This window comes from Leptodactylus fuscus, chromosome 2 (genome assembly GCF_031893055.1).
Source record: "Leptodactylus fuscus isolate aLepFus1 chromosome 2, aLepFus1.hap2, whole genome shotgun sequence".
Taxonomy (NCBI): domain Eukaryota; kingdom Metazoa; phylum Chordata; class Amphibia; order Anura; family Leptodactylidae; genus Leptodactylus; species Leptodactylus fuscus.
In genome coordinates this window covers 8,987,639-9,015,015 of record NC_134266.1, presented here as the reverse complement: position 1 = coordinate 9,015,015, position 27,377 = coordinate 8,987,639, and the positions used below count along the sequence as shown (strand labels likewise).

The following is a 27,377-nucleotide window of genomic DNA, read 5'->3' as shown; positions in this document are numbered from 1 at the left end:
TTTTGGATCTTTTTCTAGTTTTTTATTTGGTTGTTACAGATAAAAAAATACCAATATAAAAACAAATATGGGGTGAAGTAAATGCAGAAAGAGGCAGCGCCTAGGAGTGGGGACCACGGCGGATCCTGCGCAGCTCGGACTTGTGAAGTACAAGGATTATATATATATATGTGCCCTGGTACTGGAGGTGGCATCATGGGGGCTCCTCTACAGGTGACTGCACCGGACATGACACTGGTCCCCGATTACTGCTCCTTAACCCTTTCACTGCCAGAATGGGGGGAGGGGGGGCAGTAACATGAATCACACTGGACGCCCACATTACTGTGACATCACAGGTTATAGCGCCCTCACCAGGTGCACCTTCCTGCTCTGCCAGGTATATGATTGTACTATGCTGGAAGCTGAGCAACGTCACTGTGAGACGCCCAAAGCGCAGAACAATGGGGAGGGGGTTTGTGTCGCTACGTCTACAATATCACACCTAAATATATAACACACAACATAAAATACAGTATGGACCCAGGTCCCAAAATCATAGCACCTTAAAGGGAGTCCAGCCGCAGGGGGCAAAACAGGAAGGGGTTAACTGGGCGCTGGAACCAGCATTGCAAAATATCCTGGTCTTTGGCAAAATGTCAGAATTTCTAAAAATGCAACATATCCGAAACCATCAAAATGGCGCTCAACGGCCCCTCTGGAGAGAACGCCGACCTGTCCATGCACATAGCACATCCCACCTGGAAACTTGTGTCATCCCGCTCCAACCGGCTGTCTATAGACTCCGCCCATAAACACGCCTCCTGCGATACAGGAGTGTAAGGGAAGAGGCAATAAGGCACTCAGCAAGCAAATATGAGAAACGGAGCGGCCGCCATATTGCTGGAGTCATGGATTGTGACAGCCAGGCGTTATGGGCAGCCGCGGGAGAGCTGAGCGCCTTATTGCCTGCACATCAGGTTGTTTGGAAATGAGAAGGTGTCTGGACTTTGGCCAGGGAAGGGGGTCATACCTTACAGCCCCCGTTTTTCATTTGCACCTATGCCCTATGTAAGGTTGATTTTTTTTTCTCATTGATAAAAGCTAAGAAGAGATTCTCCTGCCCGTCCCTATAGACTAAGGAATGGAAGGGAAGTGCGCGCAGGCCGAGCAGCGGAGGGACCGACTGCTCCTCATCAGATGTCCTTACTGCTGACTGACTTGGATTTCTCAACTGTCTCCTGCGAGAGCAAAAAGACAAAGAATGAGTCAATATATAATATACATATACAGGAGGATCAGTCAGTATATAATATGCATATACAGGAGGATCAGTCAGTATATAATATACATATACAGGAGGATCAGTCAGTATATAGTATACATATACAGGAGGATCAGTCAGTATATAGTATACATATACAGGAGGATCAGTCAGTATATAGTATACATATACAGGAGGATCAGTCAGTATATAATATACATATACAGGAGGATCAGTCAGTATATAGTATACATATACAGGAGGATCAGTCAGTATATAGTATACATATACAGGAGGATCAGTCAGTATATAATATACATATACAGGAGGATCAGTCAGTATATAATATACATATACAGGAGGATCAGTCAGTATATAATATACATATACAGGAGGATCAGTCAGTATATAGTATACATATACAGGAGGATCAGTCAGTATATAATATACATATACAGGAGGATCAGTCAGTATATAATATACATATACAGGAGGATCAGTCAGTATATAATATACATAAACAGGAAGATCAGTCAGTATATAGTATACATATGCAGGAGGATCAGTCAGTATATAGTATACATATACAGGAGGATCAGTCAGTATATAATATACATATACAGGAAGATCAGTCAGTATATAGTATACATATACAGGAGGATCAGTCAGTATATAATATACTTATACAGGAGGATCAGTCAGTATATAATATACATATACAGGAGGATCAGTCAGTATATAATATACATATACAGGAGGATCAGTCAGTATATAATATACATATACAGGAGGATCAGTCAGCATATCAGTATATAATATACATATACAGGAGGATCAGTCAGTATATAGTATACATATACAGGAGGATCAGTCAGTATATAATATACATATACAGGAAGATCAGTCAGTATATAGTATACATATACAGGAGGATCAGTCAGTATATAATATACATATACAGGAGGATCAGTCAGTATATAATATACATATACAGGAGGATCAGTCAGTATATAATATACATATACAGGAGGATCAGTCAGTATATAATATACATATACAGGAGGATCAGTCAGCATATCAGTATATAATATACATATACAGGAGGATCAGTCAGTATATAATATACATATACAGGAGGATCAGTCAGTATATAATATACATATACAGGAGGATCAGTCAGTATATAATATACATATACAGGAGGATCAGTCAGTATATAGTATACATATACAGGAGGATCAGTCAGTATATAATATACATATTCAGGAGGATCAGTCAGTATATAGTATACATATACAGGAGGATCAGTCAGTATATAATATACATATACAGGAGGATCAGTCAGTATATAGTATACATATACAGGAGGATCAGTCAGTATATAATATACATATAGAGGAGGATCAGTCAGTATATAGTATACATATACAGGAGGATCAGTCAGTATATAATATACATATACAGGAGGATCAGTCAGTATATAGTATACATATACAGGAGGATCAGTCAGTATATAATATACATATACAGGAAGATCAGTCAGTATATAGTATACATATACAGGAGGATCAGTCAGTATATAATATACTTATACAGGAGGATCAGTCAGTATATAATATACATATACAGGAGGATCAGTCAGTATATAATACACATATACAGGAGGATCAGTCAGTATATAATATACTTATACAGGAGGATCAGTCAGTATATAATATACATATACAGGAGGACCAGTCAGTATATAATATACATATACAGGAGGATCAGTCAGTATATAGTATACATATACAGGAGGATCAGTCAGTATATAATATACATATACAGGAGGATCAGTCAGTATATAATATACATATACAGGAGGATCAGTCAGTATATAATATACATATACAGGAGGATCAGTCAGTATATAATATACATATACAGGAGGACCAGTCAGTATATAATATACATATACAGGAGGATCAGTCAGTATATAATATACATATACAGGAGGATCAGTCAGTATATAATATACATATACAGGAGGATCAGTCAGTATATAGTATACATATACAGGAGGACCAGTCAGTATATAATATACATATACAGGAGGATCAGTCAGTATATAATATACATATACAGGAGGACCAGTCAGTATATAATATACATATACAGGAGGATCAGTCAGTATATAATATACATATACAGGAGGATCAGTCAGTATATAATATACATATACAGGAGGACCAGTCAGTATATAATATACATATACAGGAGGACCAGTCAGTATATAGTATACATATACAGGAGGAACAGTCAGTATATAATATATATATACAGGAGGATCAGTCAGTATATAATATACATATACAGGAGGATCAGTCAGTATATAATATACATATACAGGAGGATCAGTCAGTATATAATATACATATACAGGAGGATCAGTCAATATATAGTATACATATACAGGAGGATCAGTCAGCATATCAGTATATAATATACATATACAGGAGGATCAGTCAGCATATCAGTATATAATATACATATACAGGAGGATCAGTCAGTATATAATATACATATACAGGAGGATCAGTCAGTATATAATATACATATACAGGAGGATCAGTCAGTATATAATATACATATACAGGAGGATCAGTCAGTATATAGTATACATATACAGGAGGATCAGTCAGTATATAATATACATATTCAGGAGGATCAGTCAGTATATAGTATACATATACAGGAGGATCAGTCAGTATATAATATACATATACAGGAGGATCAGTCAGTATATAGTATACATATACAGGAGGATCAGTCAGTATATAATATACATATAGAGGAGGATCAGTCAGTATATAGTATACATATACAGGAGGATCAGTCAGTATATAATATACATATACAGGAGGATCAGTCAGTATATAGTATACATATACAGGAGGATCAGTCAGTATATAATATACATATACAGGAAGATCAGTCAGTATATAGTATACATATACAGGAGGATCAGTCAGTATATAATATACTTATACAGGAGGATCAGTCAGTATATAATATACATATACAGGAGGATCAGTCAGTATATAATACACATATACAGGAGGATCAGTCAGTATATAATATACTTATACAGGAGGATCAGTCAGTATATAATATACATATACAGGAGGACCAGTCAGTATATAATATACATATACAGGAGGATCAGTCAGTATATAGTATACATATACAGGAGGATCAGTCAGTATATAATATACATATACAGGAGGATCAGTCAGTATATAATATACATATACAGGAGGATCAGTCAGTATATAATATACATATACAGGAGGATCAGTCAGTATATAATATACATATACAGGAGGACCAGTCAGTATATAATATACATATACAGGAGGATCAGTCAGTATATAATATACATATACAGGAGGATCAGTCAGTATATAATATACATATACAGGAGGATCAGTCAGTATATAGTATACATATACAGGAGGACCAGTCAGTATATAATATACATATACAGGAGGATCAGTCAGTATATAATATACATATACAGGAGGACCAGTCAGTATATAATATACATATACAGGAGGATCAGTCAGTATATAATATACATATACAGGAGGATCAGTCAGTATATAATATACATATACAGGAGGACCAGTCAGTATATAATATACATATACAGGAGGACCAGTCAGTATATAGTATACATATACAGGAGGAACAGTCAGTATATAATATATATATACAGGAGGATCAGTCAGTATATAATATACATATACAGGAGGATCAGTCAGTATATAATATACATATACAGGAGGATCAGTCAGTATATAATATACATATACAGGAGGATCAGTCAATATATAGTATACATATACAGGAGGATCAGTCAGCATATCAGTATATAATATACATATACAGGAGGATCAGTCAGTATATAATATACATATACAGGAGGATCAGTCAGTATATAGTATACATATACAGGAGGATCAGTCAGTATATAGTATACATATACAGGAGGACCAGTCAGTATATAATATACATATACAGGAGGATCAGTCAGTATATAATATACATATACAGGAGGATCAGTCAATATATAATATACATATACAGGAGGACCAGTCAGTATATAGTATACATATACAGGAGGACCAGTCAGTATATAATATACATATACAGGAGGATCAGTCAGTATATAATATACATATACAGGAGGATCAGTCAGTATATAATATACATATACAGGAGGATCAGTCAGTATATAATATACATATACAGGAGGATCAGTCAGTATATAATATTCATATACAGGAGGACCAGTCAGTATATAATATACATATACAGGAGGATCAGTCAGTATATAATATACATATACAGGAGGACCAGTCAGTATATAATATACATATACAGGAGGATCAGTCAGTATATAATATACATATACAGGAGGATCAGTCAGTATATAATATACATATACAGGAGGATCAGTCAGTATATAATATACATATACAGGAAGATCAGTCAGTATATAGTATACATATACAGGAGGATCAGTCAGTATATAGTATACATATACAGGAGGATCAGTCAGTATATAATATACATATACAGGAAGATCAGTCAGTATATAGTATACATATACAGGAGGATCAGTCAGTATATAATATACTTATACAGGAGGATCAGTCAGTATATAATATACATATACAGGAGGACCAGTCAGTATATAATACACATATACAGGAGGATCAGTCAGTATATAGTATACATATACAGGAGGATAAGTCAGTATATAATATACATATACAGGAGGATCAGTCAGTATATAATATACATATACAGGAGGATCAGTCAGTATATAATATACATATACAGGAGGATCAGTCAGTATATAATATACATATACAGGAGGATCAGTCAGTATATAGTATACATATACAGGAGGATCAGTCAGTATATAATATACATATACAGGAGGATCAGTCAGTATATAGTATACATATACAGGAGGATCAGTCAGTATATAATATACATATACAGGAGGATCAGTCAGTATATAGTATACATATACAGGAGGACCAGTCAGTATATAATATACATATACAGGAGGATCAGTCAGTATATAATATACATATACAGGAGGACCAGTCAGTATATAATATACATATACAGGAGGATCAGTCAGTATATAATATACATATACAGGAGGATCAGTCAGTATATAATATACATATACAGGAGGACCAGTCAGTATATAATATACATATACAGGAGGACCAGTCAGTATATAGTATTCATATACAGGAGGACCAGTCAGTATATAATATACATATACAGGAGGATCAGTCAGTATATAATATACATATACAGGAGGACCAGTCAGTATATAATATACATATACAGGAGGATCAGTCAGTATATAATATTCATATACAGGAGGATCAGTCAGTATATAGTATACATATACAGGAGGATCAGTCAGTATATAATATTCATATACAGGAGGACCAGTCAGTATATAATATACATATACAGGAGGATCAGTCAGTATATAATATACATATACAGGAGGATCAGTCAGTATATAATATACATATACAGGAGGATCAGTCAGTATATAATATACATATACAGGAGGATCAGTCAATATATAGTATACATATACAGGAGGATCAGTCAGCATATACAGTGTCTTGCAAAAATCCTCACACCCCTTGAACTTTGTCACATTTTGTCACAACCACAAACTTAAATGTATTTTCTTGAGATTTTCAGTGATAACACAAAGTATCAGATAATTGTGAAGTGGAAGGAAAATGATAGAAGGTTATCAACATTGTAACCCAATAAACATCTGACAAGTGTGACGTGGAAAAGTCTTCAGCCCCCTATAGCAATACTCTGTAGAGCCGCCTTTGGCTGCAGTTCCAGCTACAAGTCTTCTGGGCTCGGTCTCAGCTTTGCACCTCTAGAGATGAGATTTCTGCCCCTTCTTCTTCTTTGCAGGCAGATTGGATGGAGCGTCTGTGATCAGTAATTCTCATGTCTTGCCACAGATGCTCAATGGGATTTGGGTCTGGGCTGTGACTGGGCCGTTCTAACCCCGGAATATTCTGTGATCTAAACCATTCACTGGAGTTCGAGCCGGAGGTTTCGGGTCATTGCTGGAATCTCCTTCCCAGTCTCAAGTCTTTTGCAGCCTCCAGTCTCAGGTTTTCTTCCAGGATTGCCCTGTATTTAGCTCCATCCATCTTCCCATCACCCCTGTCCCTGCTGCCTCCCCTCAGCATGATGCTGCCCCCTATGTGTCACAGTGGGGATGACGGGGTATTCAGGGGGAGGGGCAGAGTTACTTTTCCACCACACATAGCACTTTGCATTTAGGCCATAAAGTTCCGCTTTGGTCTCCTCTCACCTTCTCCCACATGTTTGCGGCGTCCCCCTATATGTCTTATGCCCATAACCTGCAGACGTCACTTCTTATGTCTTTCTTACAACAATGGTTTCCTTCTTGCCGCTCTTCCATATAGATTGTCAGATTTGTGGGGTGCGCAGTGACCTCTAGTTGTCCTGTGGGCAGATTCTCCTGTACCTGAGGATTTCTGCAGCTCCTCCACACTGACCATGGGCCTCTTGGCGGCTTCTCTGACCAGTGCTCTCCTTGTCAGTGATCTGTTAGTTTAGATGGACGGCCATGTCCTGTAGGTTTGTAGTTGTAGAATACTTTTTCTATTTTTGGATGATGGATTGATCAGGGCTCCTTGGGATGCTCAAAGCTTGGGATATGTTTTTATAATCTGACCCTGCTTTACACTCCTCCACAACTTTATCTCTGAGCTGTCTGGTGAGTTCCTTGTTCTTCATGATGCAGTTTGTTCACTAGTATTCTCTATGGGGATAATGTCACTCCTTAAGGAGAGACACAAACCATTGAGGCCTTCACAGAACAGGTGTATTAATACTGAGACTACATTACGCACATTCCGACTCTATTAACTCATTAAGTGACTTCTGAAGGCAATTGTCTGCACTGGATTATATTTAGGGGTATCAGAGAGCAGGGAGCTGAAGACTTTTATACGACACACTTTTCAGATTTTTATTTCATTACAGTTGTGAAAACCATATATCATTTTCCTTCCACTTCATGACTTTTGGCTACTTTGTGTTGGTTATCACTGGAAATCTCAAGAAAATATGTGTAAGTTTGTGGTTGTGAGGTGACAAAATGTGACAAAGTTCAAGGGGTATAAATACTTTTGCCAGATAGATAGATAGATAGATAGATAGATAGATAGATAGCAGGAGGGACTATGGGCAGTATATAACATAGATATATAGAAAGCAGGAGGATCAGTAAGTATATAATATGTATACAGTATATATCAGCAGCAATGACGGTGCTGCGTACCTGGTGCTTCCTCAGTTCATCTACGTATCGGCTCATATCTCCCTCAGCTTGGCCGTCTTTACCTGGAAACAAGAGGAGTTCATGAGTGACCGGCGGCTGAACCTTTACCCCGGAGATCAATCCAATCAGATATGAAGATATGGGAAGGGGGAAAGGGGCGGGTTATTAATGCTGAGTCAGGGTAACGCTGCAAATCAGTAGGACACTTGTGGCCAGATCACACGCAATATACTGCCACGTAGTGTACAATACTGTACATATCACACATACAATATCTTGCCATAATGTGCACAATACTGGAAATATCACACATACAATATACTGCCACAATGTGCACAATACTGGACATATCATACACACAATATACTGTCACAATGTACACAATACTGGACATATCACACACAACATAGTGCCTCATAGTCTACAATACTGAATATATCACCCATGTTGATTCAGGTCAGTGGGATTCTCTTCATTACATGATGGTGTCTCTGTGCACATGTATGTGATATGATATTACACCGTATTTTGCTTACCTTCACATGACATGGCAGTGCACACCCAGTTTCCACAGGCGCAGACGCAGCGGTTACACTGGACCTGTGTCTCTGCTCCGTCCTCATAAGTCTCATCCTCAAGAGCGCACTCTGTGGAGCAGACATAGTGACAAGGTGAATATCAATCAGTGTACAAATATCTGCCTGTCACAGGGTGAATATCCTGGTCTATTCTCGTCTAATCCGCTACCTCTCTGCTAACTCTCTGCTTGACCCCTTACAATCTGGCTTCCGCGCTCTGCACTCTACTGAAACGGCCCTCACAAAAGTCTCCAATGATCTCCTAATGGCTAAATCCAATGGTGACTTCTCTCTTCTTATTCTTCTGGATCTCTCTGCAGCTTTTGACACTGTTGACCATCACCTTCTCCTCACTATAATAATAATAATAAATTTTATTTATATAGCGCCAACATATTCCGCAGCGCACTATGCTCCGCTCAGTCGGCCTCAATGACACTGCGCTCTCCTGGTTCTCCTCTTATCTCTCAGACCGCACTTTCAGTCTATCATTTGCGGGCTCTGTTTCCTCCCCTCTTTCCCTTGCTGTTGGGGTTCCTCAGGGCTCAGTCCTAGGCCCCCTGCTCTTTTCTCTCTACACAGCCCCCATTGGACAAACCATTGCCAGATTTGGCTTCAGGTACCATCTTTATGCTGATGACACCCAATTATACACATCTTCCCGTGACATCACCCCTGCACTCATACAGAACACCAGTGACTGTCTTTCTGCTGTCTCTAATATCATGTCCTCGCTCTATCTGAAACTAAATCTCTCTAAGACTGAACTACTACTGTTTCCACCATCTAACAGATCTGTCCCTGATATATCCATTGCAGTCTCAGGCCTTACTATAACTCCTAGGCAGCAGGCCCGCTGCCTCGGGGTCATGTTTGACGCAGACCTTTCCTTCACCCCTCATATTGAATCACTCGCACGTTCATGTCACCTCCACCTCAAAAACACCCCCAGAATACACCCTTTCCTTACCAGAGATACACTAAAGACACTTACTGTCTCTCTGATTCATTCTCGCCTTGACTACTGTAACTCCTTACTAATCCGTCTTCCCCTCACTAAACTCTCCCCTCTACAATCTATTCTGAATGCAGCGGCCAGGCTCATCTATCAGGCTAGACGCTACAGCAATGCCTCCGGTCTGTGCCGGTCACTACATTGGCTGCCTATTCATTATAGAATAAAATATAAAGTTATTACTCTCATCCACAAGGCTCTCCATAATGCTGCACCTCCCTGCATTTCTTCCCTCATCTCTGTCTACCGCCCAACCCGTGCTCTCCGTTCACTCAATGACCTAACACTTACATCCTCTATTATCAGAACCTCCCACGCTCTTATACAAGACTTCTCCCGAGCTGCACCACTTCTCTGGAATGCTCTACCCCGGACAATCAGATTAACTCCCAACTTCTACAGTTTCAAACGCAAACTAAAGACGCATCTTATCAGACAGGCCTATCACAATGTCTAACGTAAACCCTCCCGTACTATAATTAGAATCCCCAAAATTTAACCCTCCTCTGTCCCCGCTCCCACATTTCCCCACATGATATGATGTCATCTCAGGCTAACTTTATTGGTCCAAGCTCCATCCACATGTTAAAGGTCACCACTAGTGACGGCTCATACAGTTTTAAGTTTGTGTAATGACAGTCACCTCTATTACAAAAGTCTCTGACCTCTGCATATGCAATGCCGCCCCTGCTACCTCTAGCGTTTACTGCATGGTATTCGACCGAGTACGCCAATCACTATGCAGGGGAGGTATTCAATCGAATACTACTCGCTCCTCTCTAATGTCAAACACTACAGAACGGATTCCTAGTATCTGACTGTTCCCCAGTATTGATGAATGGGCCCCAATGGGCAGTACATACTCTTCTCTGGGGGGTTGAATGTTGGGTTCAGACACTTCAGGAATTCATTGAAGCTCAATTTCCAGTCGGAGTTCTCGTCGGACAACTCGATCAGCGCCTCAACACACAGACCCCTGAGGAGACGAAGCGAGGGCGGTTATTATCAGTCATGTCCTGTAGTACAGTATTACACTACAGAGTGTTATACACCCCCCAGTAGTATGATTATCTGTCATGTCCTGTAGTACAGTGTTACACTACAGTGTATCATATACCCCTCCTACAGTACTGTGCGGTTATTATCAGTCATGTCTTGTAGTACGGTATTACACTACAGAGAATTATATAACTACCCCCCCCCCATGGCAGTGTAGTAGGTGGTCCTGTGGCAGCGTGGTGGGCGCTCCTGTGGGTCTTACTTGAGGATCTTGTTGGTCTCCTGGTCTACATAGGTGCTGATATTAATGGCTGTCTGATTCTGCTCCAGGAATTTCAGGAACTCGGAGGAGTCCAGGCGGGAGTCGCCATCATCGTAGCTCTGGCAAGAGAAAACAGTCAGAAATATCGGAAATGACTGGATAACATACAGATTTACAATAAAAGGAAAATCCCTTTAATTTGGTGACCACGGGAGGAATGAGACATGTCCCACCACTACAACCCCAATATGGCTGACATAAAAGCTTTCCTCCATGTAACAGACTATGGGAGCTATAATGGCGGCCATAATAAAGGCCTGGATTACTACTTTCAGTGTCTGGACATTTTCTTATTGTCAAGGCGATTTTCCAGGCCAGCATTTAACCCCTTCGTTACTTTCAGCGTCACGGTGAGCTCGGCCATTGTGCCTCGTGTCTGACTGTAAGAATAAATCCGAAATAATAGAAGAATCTGGAGCATGGCTCTGAGGAGCTGCGACGTCCATGTGAATCACTGAGGGGGTTACAGTCACTTTTCCAGTTTTTCCTATGCTGTACGCAGGATACGCAGGATAATCTCCCTGTACTGTATATAGTATTCTTCTATACGCTGTAGTCACCGTGTTCTTACCTTGAAGTATTTTTCCAGGATATCGCTGTAGTTGTTGCCCTTGGAGAACCAGCCGTCTGGGATGATCTCGGCCTGGAGCCACTGGATGACGCGTCTGCGCAACTCATCGCGATCGGACTGGTAGCACACGACTGGAGGAAGGGCACAGTAATAATGGAGCGGGTTACTAATATGTGATTATGTACCGAAGCAATAATAGCTAGGAAGTAATAATAAGGCAGAATCGGTACCTGGGCTGGCGGCCGGAGTGTCAGACGTCTTCTCTGCTCGAGAGAATGGAGAAAAAATGGTTATAACAGGAGTGATATATATAATAATACCGCAGTCACAGTCATCGTATTATTACATTGTCTGCACCTATATAACAGGAGTGATATGTATATAATAATACCGCAGAGTCACAGTCATCGTATTATTACATTGTCTGTACCTATATAACAGGAGTGATATATATAATAATACCACAGTCACAGTCATCGTATTATTACATTGTCTGCACCTATATAACAGGAGTGATATATATATAATAATAAGGCAGTCACAGTCATCGTATTATTACATTGTCTGCACCTATATAACAGGAGTGATATGTATATAATAATACCGCAGAATCACAGTCATCGTATTATTACATTGTCTGTACCTATATAACAGGAGTGATATATATAATAATACCACAGTCACAGTCATCGTATTATTACATTGTCTGCACCTATATAACAGGAGTGATATATATATAATAATACCGCAGTCACAGTCATCGTATTATTACATTGTCTGCACCTATATAACAGGAGTGATATGTATATAATAATACCGCAGAGTCACAGTCATCGTATTATTACATTGTCTGTACCTATATAACAGGAGTAATATATATAATAATACCGCAGTCACAGTCATAGTATTATTATATTGTCTGCACCTATATAACAGGAGTGATATATATATATAATACCGCAGTCACAGTCATCGTATTATTACATTGTCTGTACCTATATAACAGGAGTAATATATATAATAATACCGCAGTCACAGTCATAGTATTATTATATTGTCTGTATCTATATAACAGGAGTGATATATATAATAATACCGCAGTCACAGTCATTGTATTATTACATTGTCTGTACCTATATAACAGGAGTGATATATATATAATAATACCGCAGTCACAGTCATCGTATTATTACATTGTCTGCACCTATATAACAGGAGTGATATATATAATAATACCGCAGTCACAGTCATCGTATTATTACATTGTCTGCACCTATATAACAGGAGTGATATATATATAATAATACCGCAGTCACAGTCATTGTATTATTATATTGTCTGCACCTATATAACAGGAGTGATATATATATATAATACCGCAGTCACAGTCATTGTATTATTACATTGTCTGTACCTATATAACAGGAGTGATATTTATATAATAATACCGCAGTCACAGTCATCGAATTATTACATTGTCTGTACCTATATAACAGGAGTGATATATATATAATAACTAGCTGGTACCCGCGACTTCGTCTGCGGTGATTGTAGCAGTGGGTATATACAGGCGCGGGTAAGGTTTTCGTACTGTGTATAAGGTATGGGATATAAAATGTAACTGTGTATCTTGTTGTTGCTGTAATTCTGAGAGCACATGAGACTTTTGTGTTGAATGTAATTTGTATTTCAGCCGCTATACGGTGTTGGTATAAACTGTACATAGTGACTTTGGGACAGAGGTATTTCAGGTTAATATACGACATTGTATGATTTGTTATTTTCCGCCAGTACATGTAAGTTTTGGGCACAGGATACTCTTGAGTAAGCAACATAAAGTCTGGCCCTGTGCATGACAGTTTAGTAACTCCATGCGCCTCTTATTAATAGCAATTAACCCCATCATGTCCCTCACATTAACCCCAGTGTAAGAGTTACTGATAGAGATGAGCGAGTACTGTTGGGATCAGCCGATCCGAACAGCACGCTCGCATAGAAATGAATGGACGTAGCCGGCACGCGGGGGGTTAAGCGCACCATCTACGTCCAAGCGGAAGTACCAGGTGCATCCATTCATTTCTATAGAGCGTGCTGTTCGGATCGGCTGATCCCAACAGTACTCGCTCATCTCCAGTTACTGATATGTGAGAGACTTGGAGGTAATAATTAAGTATTTTCATTACTGAGGTCTTTTATTAGTACCTCCATATGTCTCACATATTAGTAACCTTTATATGGGGCACACAGGGGTTAATATGAGGGACATGATGGGGTTTATTCCTATTAATGTGAGGTACATGGAGTTACTAACACTAAACTAATAACCCAAAATGCCTGATATTAATGAGAATAGGAAGTAAAGGAAGGGACCTGTGTGTTTCTTACTTTCAGTTTGCTAGCAGCTTCGGCAGGAGCTATCACTATACATGAGTCCCCCTGCGAACTTCCGGTTGGCACATGCGCAATGGAAGGGCGGCAAGAAGACTTCCTGTTCCTTAGTGAATTAACCAGGGCTGGGTATGTACTTCAGGGTATGGTCCTCGGGTTACGACGAGCCTGCTGCAGAACCTCATTTTCTGAATGCTATACAGTGTATAGCATTCGGCAAATGAAGGCTGATTGTGTAGCAGGCTCGTCCTTGCTACGAGCAGGTAAGTATGCTGTTACCAGTTGACTTTTTCTCATTGAAATGAATAGACCAGCGTTGATTGGCCAGTTGCCAGTGATTTGGCCAATCAACGCTGGTTCTGCCAGAGGCTCGTCTGAGGAGGCGGAGTCTAACATCGGACTATTCATTCCAATGAGAAAAACTCTTGCCTGCCCGTGGCAAGGACGTGCCTGCTGCAGAATCAGTGTTCATTTGCCGAATGCTATACATATATATAGCATTCGGCAAATAAATATATATACTGTATAGCATTTAGCAAATGAGGTTCTGCAGCAGGCTCGTCGTAACCACGAAACAGTATGCCTATACCCCTGCTAGACATGGCAAACTCTCAAAACCGGAAAGAGATCTTCGACCGGAAATAGGAAGGGCGGGACTTAATCCTTTGTTATTGTTGTCAAAGGGGGACTCATGTATAGCAGGCAGAGACTTGAGCGACTAAGCTCCACCCCCTGGGTTTCCTGCACCCCTCTCAAAGGGGAGTGTCCTTATGCCCCAGCTCTAGCAGAGACTTCATTTAACTCTTGCAGGTCCTGTGCTGCTGGCATGCCAGTGAAATATGGCAGGAGTGCCACTCTTGGCATGTGTGCCAGGGGTTGCTGACCTCTGCTGTAGAGGGTAATATGAATTTTGTGGCTTGCTATAGTCCAAAGTGTGTGAGATTGCAGAGATAGTGATGTGAGTTTTGGTTTTGTGGGGGTCCTGGGAAAAACGTATGTGCGCTATTGTGACGAAAAGTAGCCTATTGCGCAATCGAGTGTAGGGACTATGTTTGTGGAAAATTTCAGCCAAATCGGTGGAGCGGTTTTTGCGTGATTGACCGCCAAAGATCCGAACATCCAAAGGGTCCTGGGAAAAACGTATGTGCGCTATTGTGATGAAAAGTAGCCTATTGCGCAATCGAGTGTAGGGACTATGTTTGTGGAAAATTTCAGCCAAATCGGGGTCCAAAGTGTGTGAGATTGCAGAGATAGTGATGTGAGTTTGGGGTTTGTGGGGGTCCTGGGAAAAACGTATGTGCGCTATTGTGACGAAAAGTAGCCTATTGCGCAATGGGGTGTATTAACTATGTTTGTGGAAAATATCAGCCAAATCGGTCAAGCGGGTTTTGCGTGATTGACTAACAAACATCCGAACACACAAACCCACAAACATCCAAACTCACAAACTTTCACATTTATAATATTAATAGGATACCGCAGTCACAGTCATCGTATTATTATATTGTCTGTACCTATATAACAGGAGTGATATATATAATAATACCGCAGTCACAGTCATTGTATTATTACATTGTCTGTACCTATATAACAGGAGTGATATATATAATAATACCGCAGTCACAGTCATTGTATTATTACATTGTCTGTACCTATATAACAGGAGTGATATATATAATAATACCGCAGTCACAGTCATCGTATTATTACATTGTCTGTACCTATATAACAGGAGTGATATATATAATAATACCGCAGTCACAGTCATCGTATTATTACATTGTCTGTACCTATATAACAGGAGTGATATATATAATAATACCGCAGTCACAGTCATCGTATTACTTCATTATCTCTATATATATGATAATTGCACCGTCTATACCTTTGCAGTGACCATCATAGTCCACCTGTATCTTGGAGCCGGTTAGGCAGGCGTCGCGGTGCAGCTCGCAGTGGTTCAGGTAAGTCTTTCCGTTACTGCCACAAACTGGTCTCTTGTGGGACTTACATTTCTGGGGAAAAACCATAAACATTCATGGACCGTGCCCCAGAACCAGCATATCCTCCAAGTACTGAGCCCCAGAACCAGGAAACTCCCTGTATAATATATATATATATATCACCTCTATACACAGGCAAGTGGGTTCACCCTTCTCGGTTACTGCGCACTCTCTGCCCGCTCCGCAGAACACATTGGCGCACACCTTCGACTTGCTTTTTGGCTCTTCCTGTGAGGAAAAAGAAAAATAGAAAATAAAAGAAGCCCCCAACTCATCTGAACCCTGAGGACAGTGTATAGTAATGATAGTCTGGGAAGGCTGCAGTACTAGGAGCAGCCAGTGTGTGGCAGTATATTACAGCAATGTGTGGGGAATAGCAGGGCGGCCCCCTCACCCCTCACTCACTTCCAAGAACTACACAAGGACTTGCAGCTTATTCTCAGTATTGTATGTATGGAATAGGGGAGGGGGTGCAAGAATCCGAGGGGCCAGGTGGGATGAGAGTGATACATTGTGCGTGATACAGGGAGATTAGATTGTCAGCTCCTGGGGTCAGGGATGATGGGAGTGATACATTGTGTGTGATACAGGGACATTAGATTGTCAGCTCCTGGGGTCAGGGATGATGGGAGTGACACATAGTGTGTGATACAGGGACATTAGATTGTGAGCTCCTGGGGTCAGGGATGAGAGTGATACATTGTGCGTGATACAGGGAGATTAGATTGTCAGCTCCTGGGGTCAGGGATGATGGGAGTGACACATAGTGTGTGATACAGGGACATTAGATTGTCAGCTCCTGGGGTCAGGGAGGATGGGAGTGATACTTGTGTGTGTGATAAAGGGACATTAGATTGTCAGCTCCTGGGGTCAGGGATGATGGGAGTGACACATAGTGTGTGATACAGGGACATTAGATTGTGAGCTCCTGGGGTCAGGGATGAGAGTGACACATAGTGTGTGATACAGGGACATTAGATTGTCAGCTCCTGGGGTCAGGGATGATGGGAGTAACACATAGTGTGTGATACAGCGACATTAGATTGTCAGCTCCTGGGGTCAGGGATGATGGGAGTGACACATAGTGTGTGATACAGCGACATTAGATTGTGAGCTCCTGGGGTCAGGGATGATGGGAGTGACACATAGTGTGTGATACAGAGACATTAGATTGTCAGCTCCTGGGGTCAGGGATGATGGAAGTGATACATCTTTTCCTGGACACACCTCCCTCCTCTTACAATACATTTTACCCCTCACCCGCTGGCACCATATAGGGCAGTACCCGTCACCCCCCACTATTTCTACTAGAAGATTTCCCAGGAATCTATAATGAGTTCCAGCTGCAAATAAAAGTTTGGGAGGGGGATACATGGACCAATCAGAGCGCGGCGCTCAGCCAGGATCTGACCAATCACAAGCTGCCAGCTGCAGACTCCATAAAGACCAGCACAGGAAGCAGACATTAACCCCTACACTACCATGACAGCATTGGAAAGAGAGGGGGCACAGGAATGTAGCACATATAGAAAGCGTGTAACAAGAGGAACATATGTAGGGGCAGCTACACTTAAAGGGCCAGTACTCCTAGTCTGGAGGTGCTGGAGCGGCGGATACCGGTCACATAGGATGGAAATGTCTCTGGAGCGGATATCAGTTATATCTGTGCCCGGATAGATCCTGGGCAAGGATTTAGTTTACTGCTCTGACCGCGTAGCCCCCAAGCCAAGTAATCCCGCTTCTAGTACCTCTGCACTTTCAGGCTGTATTCAGACTGTGGTCCCTGCAGACATAGGGGCCCACGTACAATCACAACCTCTTTACAAGGCTGAGCTCAAGATTCTGTATGTATATATAAGATAGATTCACACAGCGCCCCCCATGTAGAGAGGATGGGTGGGGGGTTGCAGGGGACACAGTCCAGACCCCACTGACATATGTCAGCACACACTGGGGCACAGTTGTCTGGAGATGGAGCAACAGCCTGCGCTAACACACTGCACCAGACATGACATCATGGAAACCTTATAGGATGTGGAGTCACCATTACAGGATTAACTATTTACTGCCTGGTCTGGGACAGAGGGCCCACGCTGTATGACTGTGCAGTATACCCACCAACAACATGGTGGACACAACGCCAAAGCTGAAGCCCCGTGATGCAGAGTTTATTGTTGCAGATTTTGCTGCAGTTTTTGGAGCCACAGCCAGGAGCGGATTTAGCAGAAAGAAGAAGTCTAAGAAATCGCGAAGCCAAAGTCTAAGAAGTCTAAGAATTCTAGAACTATATTAAGTATAGAAGTCTAAGAAGTCTAAGTATAAGAAAGTAGTATAAGTAGGGCCTGACATTATCTTAAGTGCCCCCCATTATCTGCTGGGGATAAGAATAGAACAAGAATGGTTGGGAGACGTCTCCGACATGACAGGGCGCGTATAGACATGGGGGAGGGGAGAGCCTGTAATAAGAGATGGTTCAGTACAGCAAAGGAAGCACCTAATAAAGCTGGGTGGCTGTAATGGTGTCCATGTAGCTTGTCACCCAGCTTTTCCATAAGCAGATATTGTATAACTTGAGGCTCTTGGGCTGCAATGTACCAAAATCTGCACTAGCCCCCCTCTGTATCCTCTGCAGTGGGTGTAAGAAACCTTTAGCAGTCCAGTTATTGCAACCTACTCCCAGCATGCACACTTGCTCCTCTGCTCTTGGGACCCCCATAGACATGAATGGAGCATGTTGAGAGTTGTAGTTGCAAGTTGTGTCTAGTGGGAACCTCTGGCTAAAGAGCATTGACCCAAGAGCTGTTGATCTAATACTAGTGTAGGGATTACCTGACCTGTACACTGCTGCCGACATGAGGTGAAGGTATATAAATCAGTCTGTAGTCAACTCCTTAGCTCCCTCTAGTGGTGACTTTATATAACCAGTCTGTTGTCAGCTCCTGAGCTCCCTCTGGTGGTGACTGTATATAATCAGCCTGCGGTCAGCTCCTGAGCTCCCTCTAGTGGTGACTGTATATAATCAGTGTGTGGTCAGCTCCTGAGCCCCCTCTAGTGGTGACTGTATATAATCAGTGTGTGGTCAGCTCCTGAGCTCCCTCTAGTGGTGACTGTATATAATCAGTGCGTGGTCAGCTCCTGAGCTCCCTCTAGTGGTGACTGTATATAATCAGTGTGTGGTCAGCTCCTGAGCTCCCTCTAGTGGTGACTGTATATAATCAGTGTGTGGTCAGCTCCTGAGCCCCCTCTAGTGGTGACTGTATATAATCATTGCGTGGTCAGCTCCTGAGCTCTCTCTAGTGGTGACAGTATATAATCAGTGTTTGGTCATCTCCTGAGCTCCCTCTAGTGGTGACAGTATATAATCAGTGTTTGGTCATCTCCTGAGCTCTCTCTAGTGGTGACTGTATATAATCAGTGTGTGGTCAGCTCCTGAGCTCCCTCTGGGGTGACAGCAACTACAGCATCAGTGTGAACATTCCCTGCGCTCCCATAATTCATCACACTCTGCTGTATTGTAGGGGATGACATCAGTGCACATGCTGAAACTGTTTTATACTCAAGTCACATCCAAATCTGCATTCACAATGCTGCAGAATCCTACTTCGACACGTCCTGATTCTATGTGCACACAAAGCCCAGATGAGCTGAACTCCCATAATGCACTGCACCTAACCAGTCCTGCTGACAAATGGTGGAGAGATGAAAGCTACTGCTGGCTGCAACTTTACATCTGACTGGAGTATAGGACATGATGTCACAGCAGAATCTTAGCGACAGATCTGGATCTAACTGGAGTATAAAACAAAATATAGGAAGTGCAGCTCTTGGTGTGAGTTACAAGATCTGATCTGACAGCAGCTCTGGATGTGACTGGAGTGTAGGCTGTGTGTGCTGGGCAGCCATGCTCTATCCCGGGGTGGAGTTATTCCTTTGTGACTGATTTTTGTTGCGGATTAGAGCAGGAATGAGGGGCCTGTTCCTACACGTCACCTCCTGTCCCTACAGGACTCCTCCTGTCCCTCTTGTCCCCCATGTAAGATCACAGGGCAGGATGCCTTCTGATCTACAGCTGAGATACACCAGAAGTGGGACTACAAGTCCCAGCAGGCCCATGCACTGCAGAAATGGTATCAGGGCTGGGGAATGTGAACCCCCCAGGAAGTGACTTCATCTCTGTAGCCAAAACATTGAGCTGGCTCCACTGGTGGGCAGGGGCCCCGTCCGGGAGAGAGCACTCTGGGAGCTGCGTGTATGTGATGTGGGGTATATATATATACTGTATATAATAACCAGAGAGATGAGCGGCGCCTTCATAGACACAGCTTATCACCTCCTGTGACAAACACTGACTGCCAGGTAGAGCTCCTTCTATATACAAGAAGAAGTTCTGCAGCAGCTGCTCTATTGTATTGTGTATGAATGTCATATCCTTAACTTCTGCACATGAAGCTCCACCTTACTCATCACAAAGATGTTCTGCAGTAGCTGCTCTATTATAAGAACATGTACATATATATCCTCCTATAGTCACTCAAGACAGGAGGCTGGAGAATACGAAAAAAGTCACCTTTGTACATGACCTGGGGGAGGGGGGATGTCCCAATGATATGACCCCCACACAGTACAATCTATTGCTTCCTGTTATCAGCCATACCAAAGGGTTACTGTCCCTTTAAGCAGTATCCAGGGCTGAATGGTCAGAGCACATCTGGGCGACCCCAGAAAGCTGAGCTCATTCTCCAGTACACTGTGACGCCATGGCAGCTGTGTTTGTGGGGAGGGTGACACCTGGACCCTGGAATTCCAGACACAGTTATATGGGTGACCACCCTGGGGGTATTTACTCTGTAAACAGGTGTGCACCTAGCATTAACCCCTGCACCACCAGCTGGTACTTAATGGGTTAACCCCACAGTGTGCAGATTCCAGACATACCCATGTAGAGTGAACACAATTCCCAGGTGGACAAACATGAGTCCACATCTGGGGTGGGCCCCATAAACCGCCCCCCGCCCCATATTCCCCCATCTGTACAGAGAGCGGGCCAGAGGCTGAGTCATGGGGAGCGAGACACTGAGGACACCCCACCCTGGCCAGATGTAGCAGAGCTGAGAGCACAGGGTGTCAGCACATACAGCATGTCACTGGGCTGAGGAGCTGACACTCAGGGAGGAGGAGGAGGGCGAGACTTCTGAACAAAGTGAGATCTAGAACAGATGTAGCAGACACAGCGCGGCCCTGGGGAGCAGGAGGAGAAGAATGTAGTGATACACAGGCTTTATGGGAGCAGCTACAGGGGGCACCGAGGGGCATCCGGGCCTCAAGCACTGCAGGTCATTAAAGGACAGTAAATCACATGTTAGGGGCCCGAAACAGGAGGACAAGGGCCCAAGCAACACCTCAACTGCTCATCATAACTATTCCATAGACCTTCATTGTTACTGCTCATTGGGCAGAAAGAGAAATAACCCAGGATAGTATCAGTATATGGATATGGTGTAGTGTTATAGCAAGTGACTGTATTACATGGTATCAGTATATGGTATGGTGTAGTGTTATAGCATGGGATTGTATCAGTGCTGGGGATATGACTGTATTACATGGTATCAGTATATCACTTATTATATTGTATCATTATATTATACTGTATTACATATTACATTGTATCATTATATTGTAGCACATCACCATCTGTACAGTCTCCCCCTCTCTTTCTGTCTCTCCCCCCTTCCCTCATAGATTATAAACCCTTGCAGGCAGGGCCCTCTACCCCACTGTGCCAGTCATTGTTAGTATTATATCTATCTGTATATTTTGTGTACTGTGTGTAACCCCTAAATGTAAAGCACCATGGGATTAATCTAATAATGTACAGCACCATGGGATTAATCTAATAATGTACAGAGCACCATGGGATTAATCTAATAATGTACAGAGCACCATGGGATTAATCTAATAATGTACAGCACCATGGGATTAATAAAATAATGTACAGCACCGTGGGATTAGTATAATAATGTACAGAGCACCATGGAATTAATATAATAATGTACAGAGCACCATGGGATTAATCTAATAATGTACAGCACCATGGGATTAATATAATAATGTACAGAGCACCATGGGATTAATAAAATAATTTACTGCACCAGGGAATTAATATAATAATGTACAGAGCACCATGGAATTAATATAATAATGTACAGCACCATGGGATTAATATAATAATGTACAGCACCATGGGATTAATATAATAATGTACAGCAACATGGGATTAATATAATAATGTACAGAGCACCATGAAATTAATATAATAATGTACAGCACCATGGTAGTAATATAATAATGTACAGAGCACCATGAAATTAATATAATAATGTACAGAGCACCATGGGATTAATAAAATAATGTACAGAGCACCATGGGATTAATAAAATAATTTACTGCACCAGGGAATTAATATAATAATGTACAGAGCACCATGGAATTAATATAATAATGTACTTCACCATGGGATTAATAAAATAATTTACTGCACCAGGGAATTAATATAATAATGTACAGCACCATGGAATTAATATAATAATGTACAGAGCACCATGGGATTAATATAATAATATACAGCACCATGGGATTAATATAATAATGTACAGCACCATGGGATTAATAAAATAATGTACAGAGCACCATGGGATTAATAAAATAATTTACTGCACCATGGAATTAATATAATAATGTACAGAGCACCATGAAATTAATATAATAATGTACAGCACCATGGGATTAATAAAATAATGTACAGAGCACCATGGGATTTATATAATAATGTACAGCACCATGGGATTAATATAATAATGTACAGAGCACCATGAAATTAATATAATAATGTACAGCACCATGGGATTAATAAAATAATGTACAGCACCATGGGATTAATAAAATAATGTACAGAGCACCAGGGAATTAATATAATAATGTACAGCACCATGGGATTAATATAATAATGTACAGAGCACCATGAAATTAATATAATAATGTACAGCACCATGGGATTAATAAAATAATGTACAGAGCACCAGGGAATTAATATAATAATGTACAGAGCACCATGGAATTAATATAATAATGTACAGCACCATGGAATTAATATAATAATGTACAGCACCATGGAATTAATATAATAATGTACAGCACCATGGAATTAATATAATAATGTACAGCACCATGGGATTAATATAATAATGTACAGCGCACCATGGGATTAATATAATAATGTACAGCACCATGGAAGTAATATAATAATGTACAGCACCATGGAATTAATAGTGCTATATAAATAAACAATAATAATAATAATCACTTATTACATTGTATCCTTATATTATACTGTATTACTTATTACATTATATCAGTTATCATTCTATGACGTTGTATCACTGCTCTTGAAGCTGTACACGGGTGATGGAGACCATCTGACATTGTATACAGATTGTAGTGTATATACAGCTGTGTATACGCCGCTCACTACAATGTCCATAGCCCTCTGTGTATATAATGAGCCCCCTTGTTACTGTTACTCCCCCCATGACTACAGTATGAGATCATTAGACCCCCTCCCTATTCCAGGTAGGAGGAGGGGGGTGTCTGTTTCTAATTGCCTGTACTGTATTCAGTGCACCAGCATTTTAAGAGTTAAGTAAATCTCATATAAACTGTGGTCATATGGAGGGGGTGTATAATGAAGCGAGGGAAAATTAATATTACCATAGAGCATAGATACAACTTTAGGCTCAGGGTAATATCTGATACATGTACACTTCATATATACAGGGAGTAATATCTGATACATGTACACTTCATATATACAGGGGGTAATATCTGATACATGTACACTTCATATATACAGGGAGTAATATCTGATACATGTACACTTCATATATACAGGGCGTAATATCTGATACATGTACACTTCATATACACAGGGAGTAATATCTGATACATGTACACTTCATATATACAGGGCGTAATATCTGATACATGTACACTTCATATACACAGGGGGTAATATCTGATACATGTACACTTCATATATACAGGGAGTAATATCTGATACATGTACACTTCATATATACAGGGAGTAATATCTGATACATGTACACTTCATATACACAGGGGGTAATATCTGATACATGTACACTTCATATATACAGGGAGTAATATCTGATACATGTACACTTCATATATACAGGGAGTAATATCTGATACATGTACACTTCATATATACAGGGCGTAATATCTGATACATGTACACTTCATATACACAGGGGGTAATATCTGATACATGTACACTTCATATATACAGGGAGTAATATCTGATACATGTACACTTCATATACACAGAGGGTAATATCTGATACATGTACACTTCATATATACAGGGAGTAATATCTGATACATGTACACTTCATATACACAGGGGGTAATATCTGATACATGTACACTTCATATATACAGGGAGTAATATCTGATACATGTACACTTCATATACACAGGGGGTAATATCTGATACATGTACACTTCATATATACAGGGGGTAATATCTGATACATGTACACTTCATATATACAGGGGGTAATATCTGATACATGTACACTTCATATATACAGGGGGTAATATCTGATACATGTACACTTCATATATACAGGGGGTAATATCTGATACATGTACACTTCATATATACAGGGGGTAATATCTGATACATGTACACTTCATATATACAGGGGGTAATATCTGATACATGTACACTTCATATATACAGGGCGTAATATCTGATACATGTACACTTCATATACACAGAGGGTAATATCTGATACATGTACACTTCATATATACAGGGAGTAATATCTGATACATGTACACTTCATATATACAGGGAGTAATATCTGATACATGTACACTTCATATACACAGGGAGTAATATCTGATACATGTACACTTCATATATACAGGGAGTAATATCTGATAGATGTACACTTCATATATACAGGGAGTAATATCTGATACATGTACACTTCATATATACAGGGGGTAATATCTGATACATGTACACTTCATATATACAGGGAGTAATATCTGATACATGTACACTTCATATATACAGGGGGTAATATCTGATACATGTACACTTCATATATACAGGGGGTAATATCTGATACATGTACACTTCATATATACAGGGAGTAATATCTGATACATGTACACTTCATATATACAGGGAGTAATATCTGATACATGTACACTTCATATACACAGGGAGTAATATCTGATACATGTACACTTCATATATACAGGGAGTATACTCCACATAGTGTAACCGGGTATACTTGTATAGCATGGGGAGGGGGTTATTTCTTACTTGCAGGGGACATTCCTGGGCCATTACTCTACAGGTCACATGGGGGACACTTTGTCTAAGATTCTAATAATTAATACAGTCAAATCATAAATGTAAATATCAGCCCCCCCTCCCTGAATAACTTTCCTGTATACAATATACACACAGTAGACTTTCTACTATAATGTCTGAGCCGCAGGAGCCTGGTTTAACCCTTTACAGTCCAAGACCAGAATAATTCTTAGCTCAGATTTTAGGATGTAGAGTGTTGGCGGGGCGGATATACAGATGGGTCAGTACATACCAGAGCCTGGGAGCAGGACAGGGCCAGCAGCAGCAGTAGGGGGGCAGTCCTCAGGAGCTGGGGGGACAGACAGCAGGTTAGTGGGTGCACAGGGGAAGAATTGGGGGGCAGAGGAAGAGGGGGCAGGTCTTACCATGGTGGCTGCAGGCGGTGCTGGCTCTGTTCTGTATTCTGCAGCAAAGATGATTGTCCTGCAAGGGCTGCGGTGCTGAGACTGTATCCTAAATGTGCCCCCTCCTCCTGCACCCCTCCCCCAGCCCTGTCCCCTCCTGTGTGCCGCCCCCTCAGTCTGCACAGGGTCCTCCTCCTGCTACATGGATACTGTTCCCCCATAATACACTCATCCTCCCAATAAACCCTGTACTGGGGCCACAAAGAGGGCAGGAGACAGTCATCTATTACTATCTGTTATCAGCCATGTCAGGAGAGGAGAGGTCGACTGTACAACGGGGGAATACAATCTATTACTATCTGTTATCAGCCATGTCAGGAGAGGAGAGGCCGACTGTAGGACAGGAGAATACAATCTATTACTATCTGTTACCAGCCATGTCAGGAGAGGAGAGGTCGACTGTAGGACAGGGGAATACAATCTATTACTATCTGTTATCAAATGAAAGAAATTTTCTGAGAGAAGTCCTCAGTAGTTGATACCTTTTTTAATGGCTAACTCAAAAAGTTTTTTGATGACATATCGAGCTTTCGGGACTATAGAGGTCCCTTCATCAGGATGGTACCATCCTGATGAAGGGACCTCTATAGTCCCGAAAGCTCGATATGTCATCAAAAAACTTTTTGAGTTAGCCATTAAAAAAGGTATCAACTACTGAGGACTTCTCTCAGAAAATTTCTTTCATTTCATATCCACTGGCTAACACGGTACAAGGATATATATTTTATCTGTTATCAGCCATGTCAGGAGAGGAGAGGCCGACTGTAGGATGTCTCTTTTCTGATAGTTTCCATCTCTTTGATTATGATTGTAGATTTCATTTGTGATCTGTCACATCCGGAGGCATATTTTCATACCTATTGCCTCAGATGTGCACCTGAAATGACATCCAAGCTGGGGCAGGTTTATATAAAAAAGTTTACTCATACACCCACATTAGCATCATTACATATCCTATCCTTCCT

General features: G+C 40.9%; 1 protein-coding gene across 1 annotated transcript; it reads right to left on the bottom strand.

The window, feature by feature from the left end:
- Window positions 1–26,475, bottom strand: FSTL1 (follistatin like 1). Its single transcript, XM_075263361.1, has 11 exons — window positions 26,374–26,475; window positions 26,241–26,297; window positions 16,666–16,770; window positions 16,425–16,554; window positions 12,382–12,414; window positions 12,152–12,282; window positions 11,521–11,639; window positions 11,123–11,235; window positions 9,203–9,313; window positions 8,667–8,728; window positions 1–1,220 (listed from the first exon to the last, which is right to left on the bottom strand). Exons 1-11 carry the CDS (start codon window positions 26,374–26,376, stop codon window positions 1,176–1,178), a joined length of 909 nt encoding a protein of 302 aa, XP_075119462.1. The 5' UTR covers window positions 26,377–26,475; the 3' UTR covers window positions 1–1,175.
- Between the last annotated feature and the right edge of the window lie 902 nt (window positions 26,476–27,377).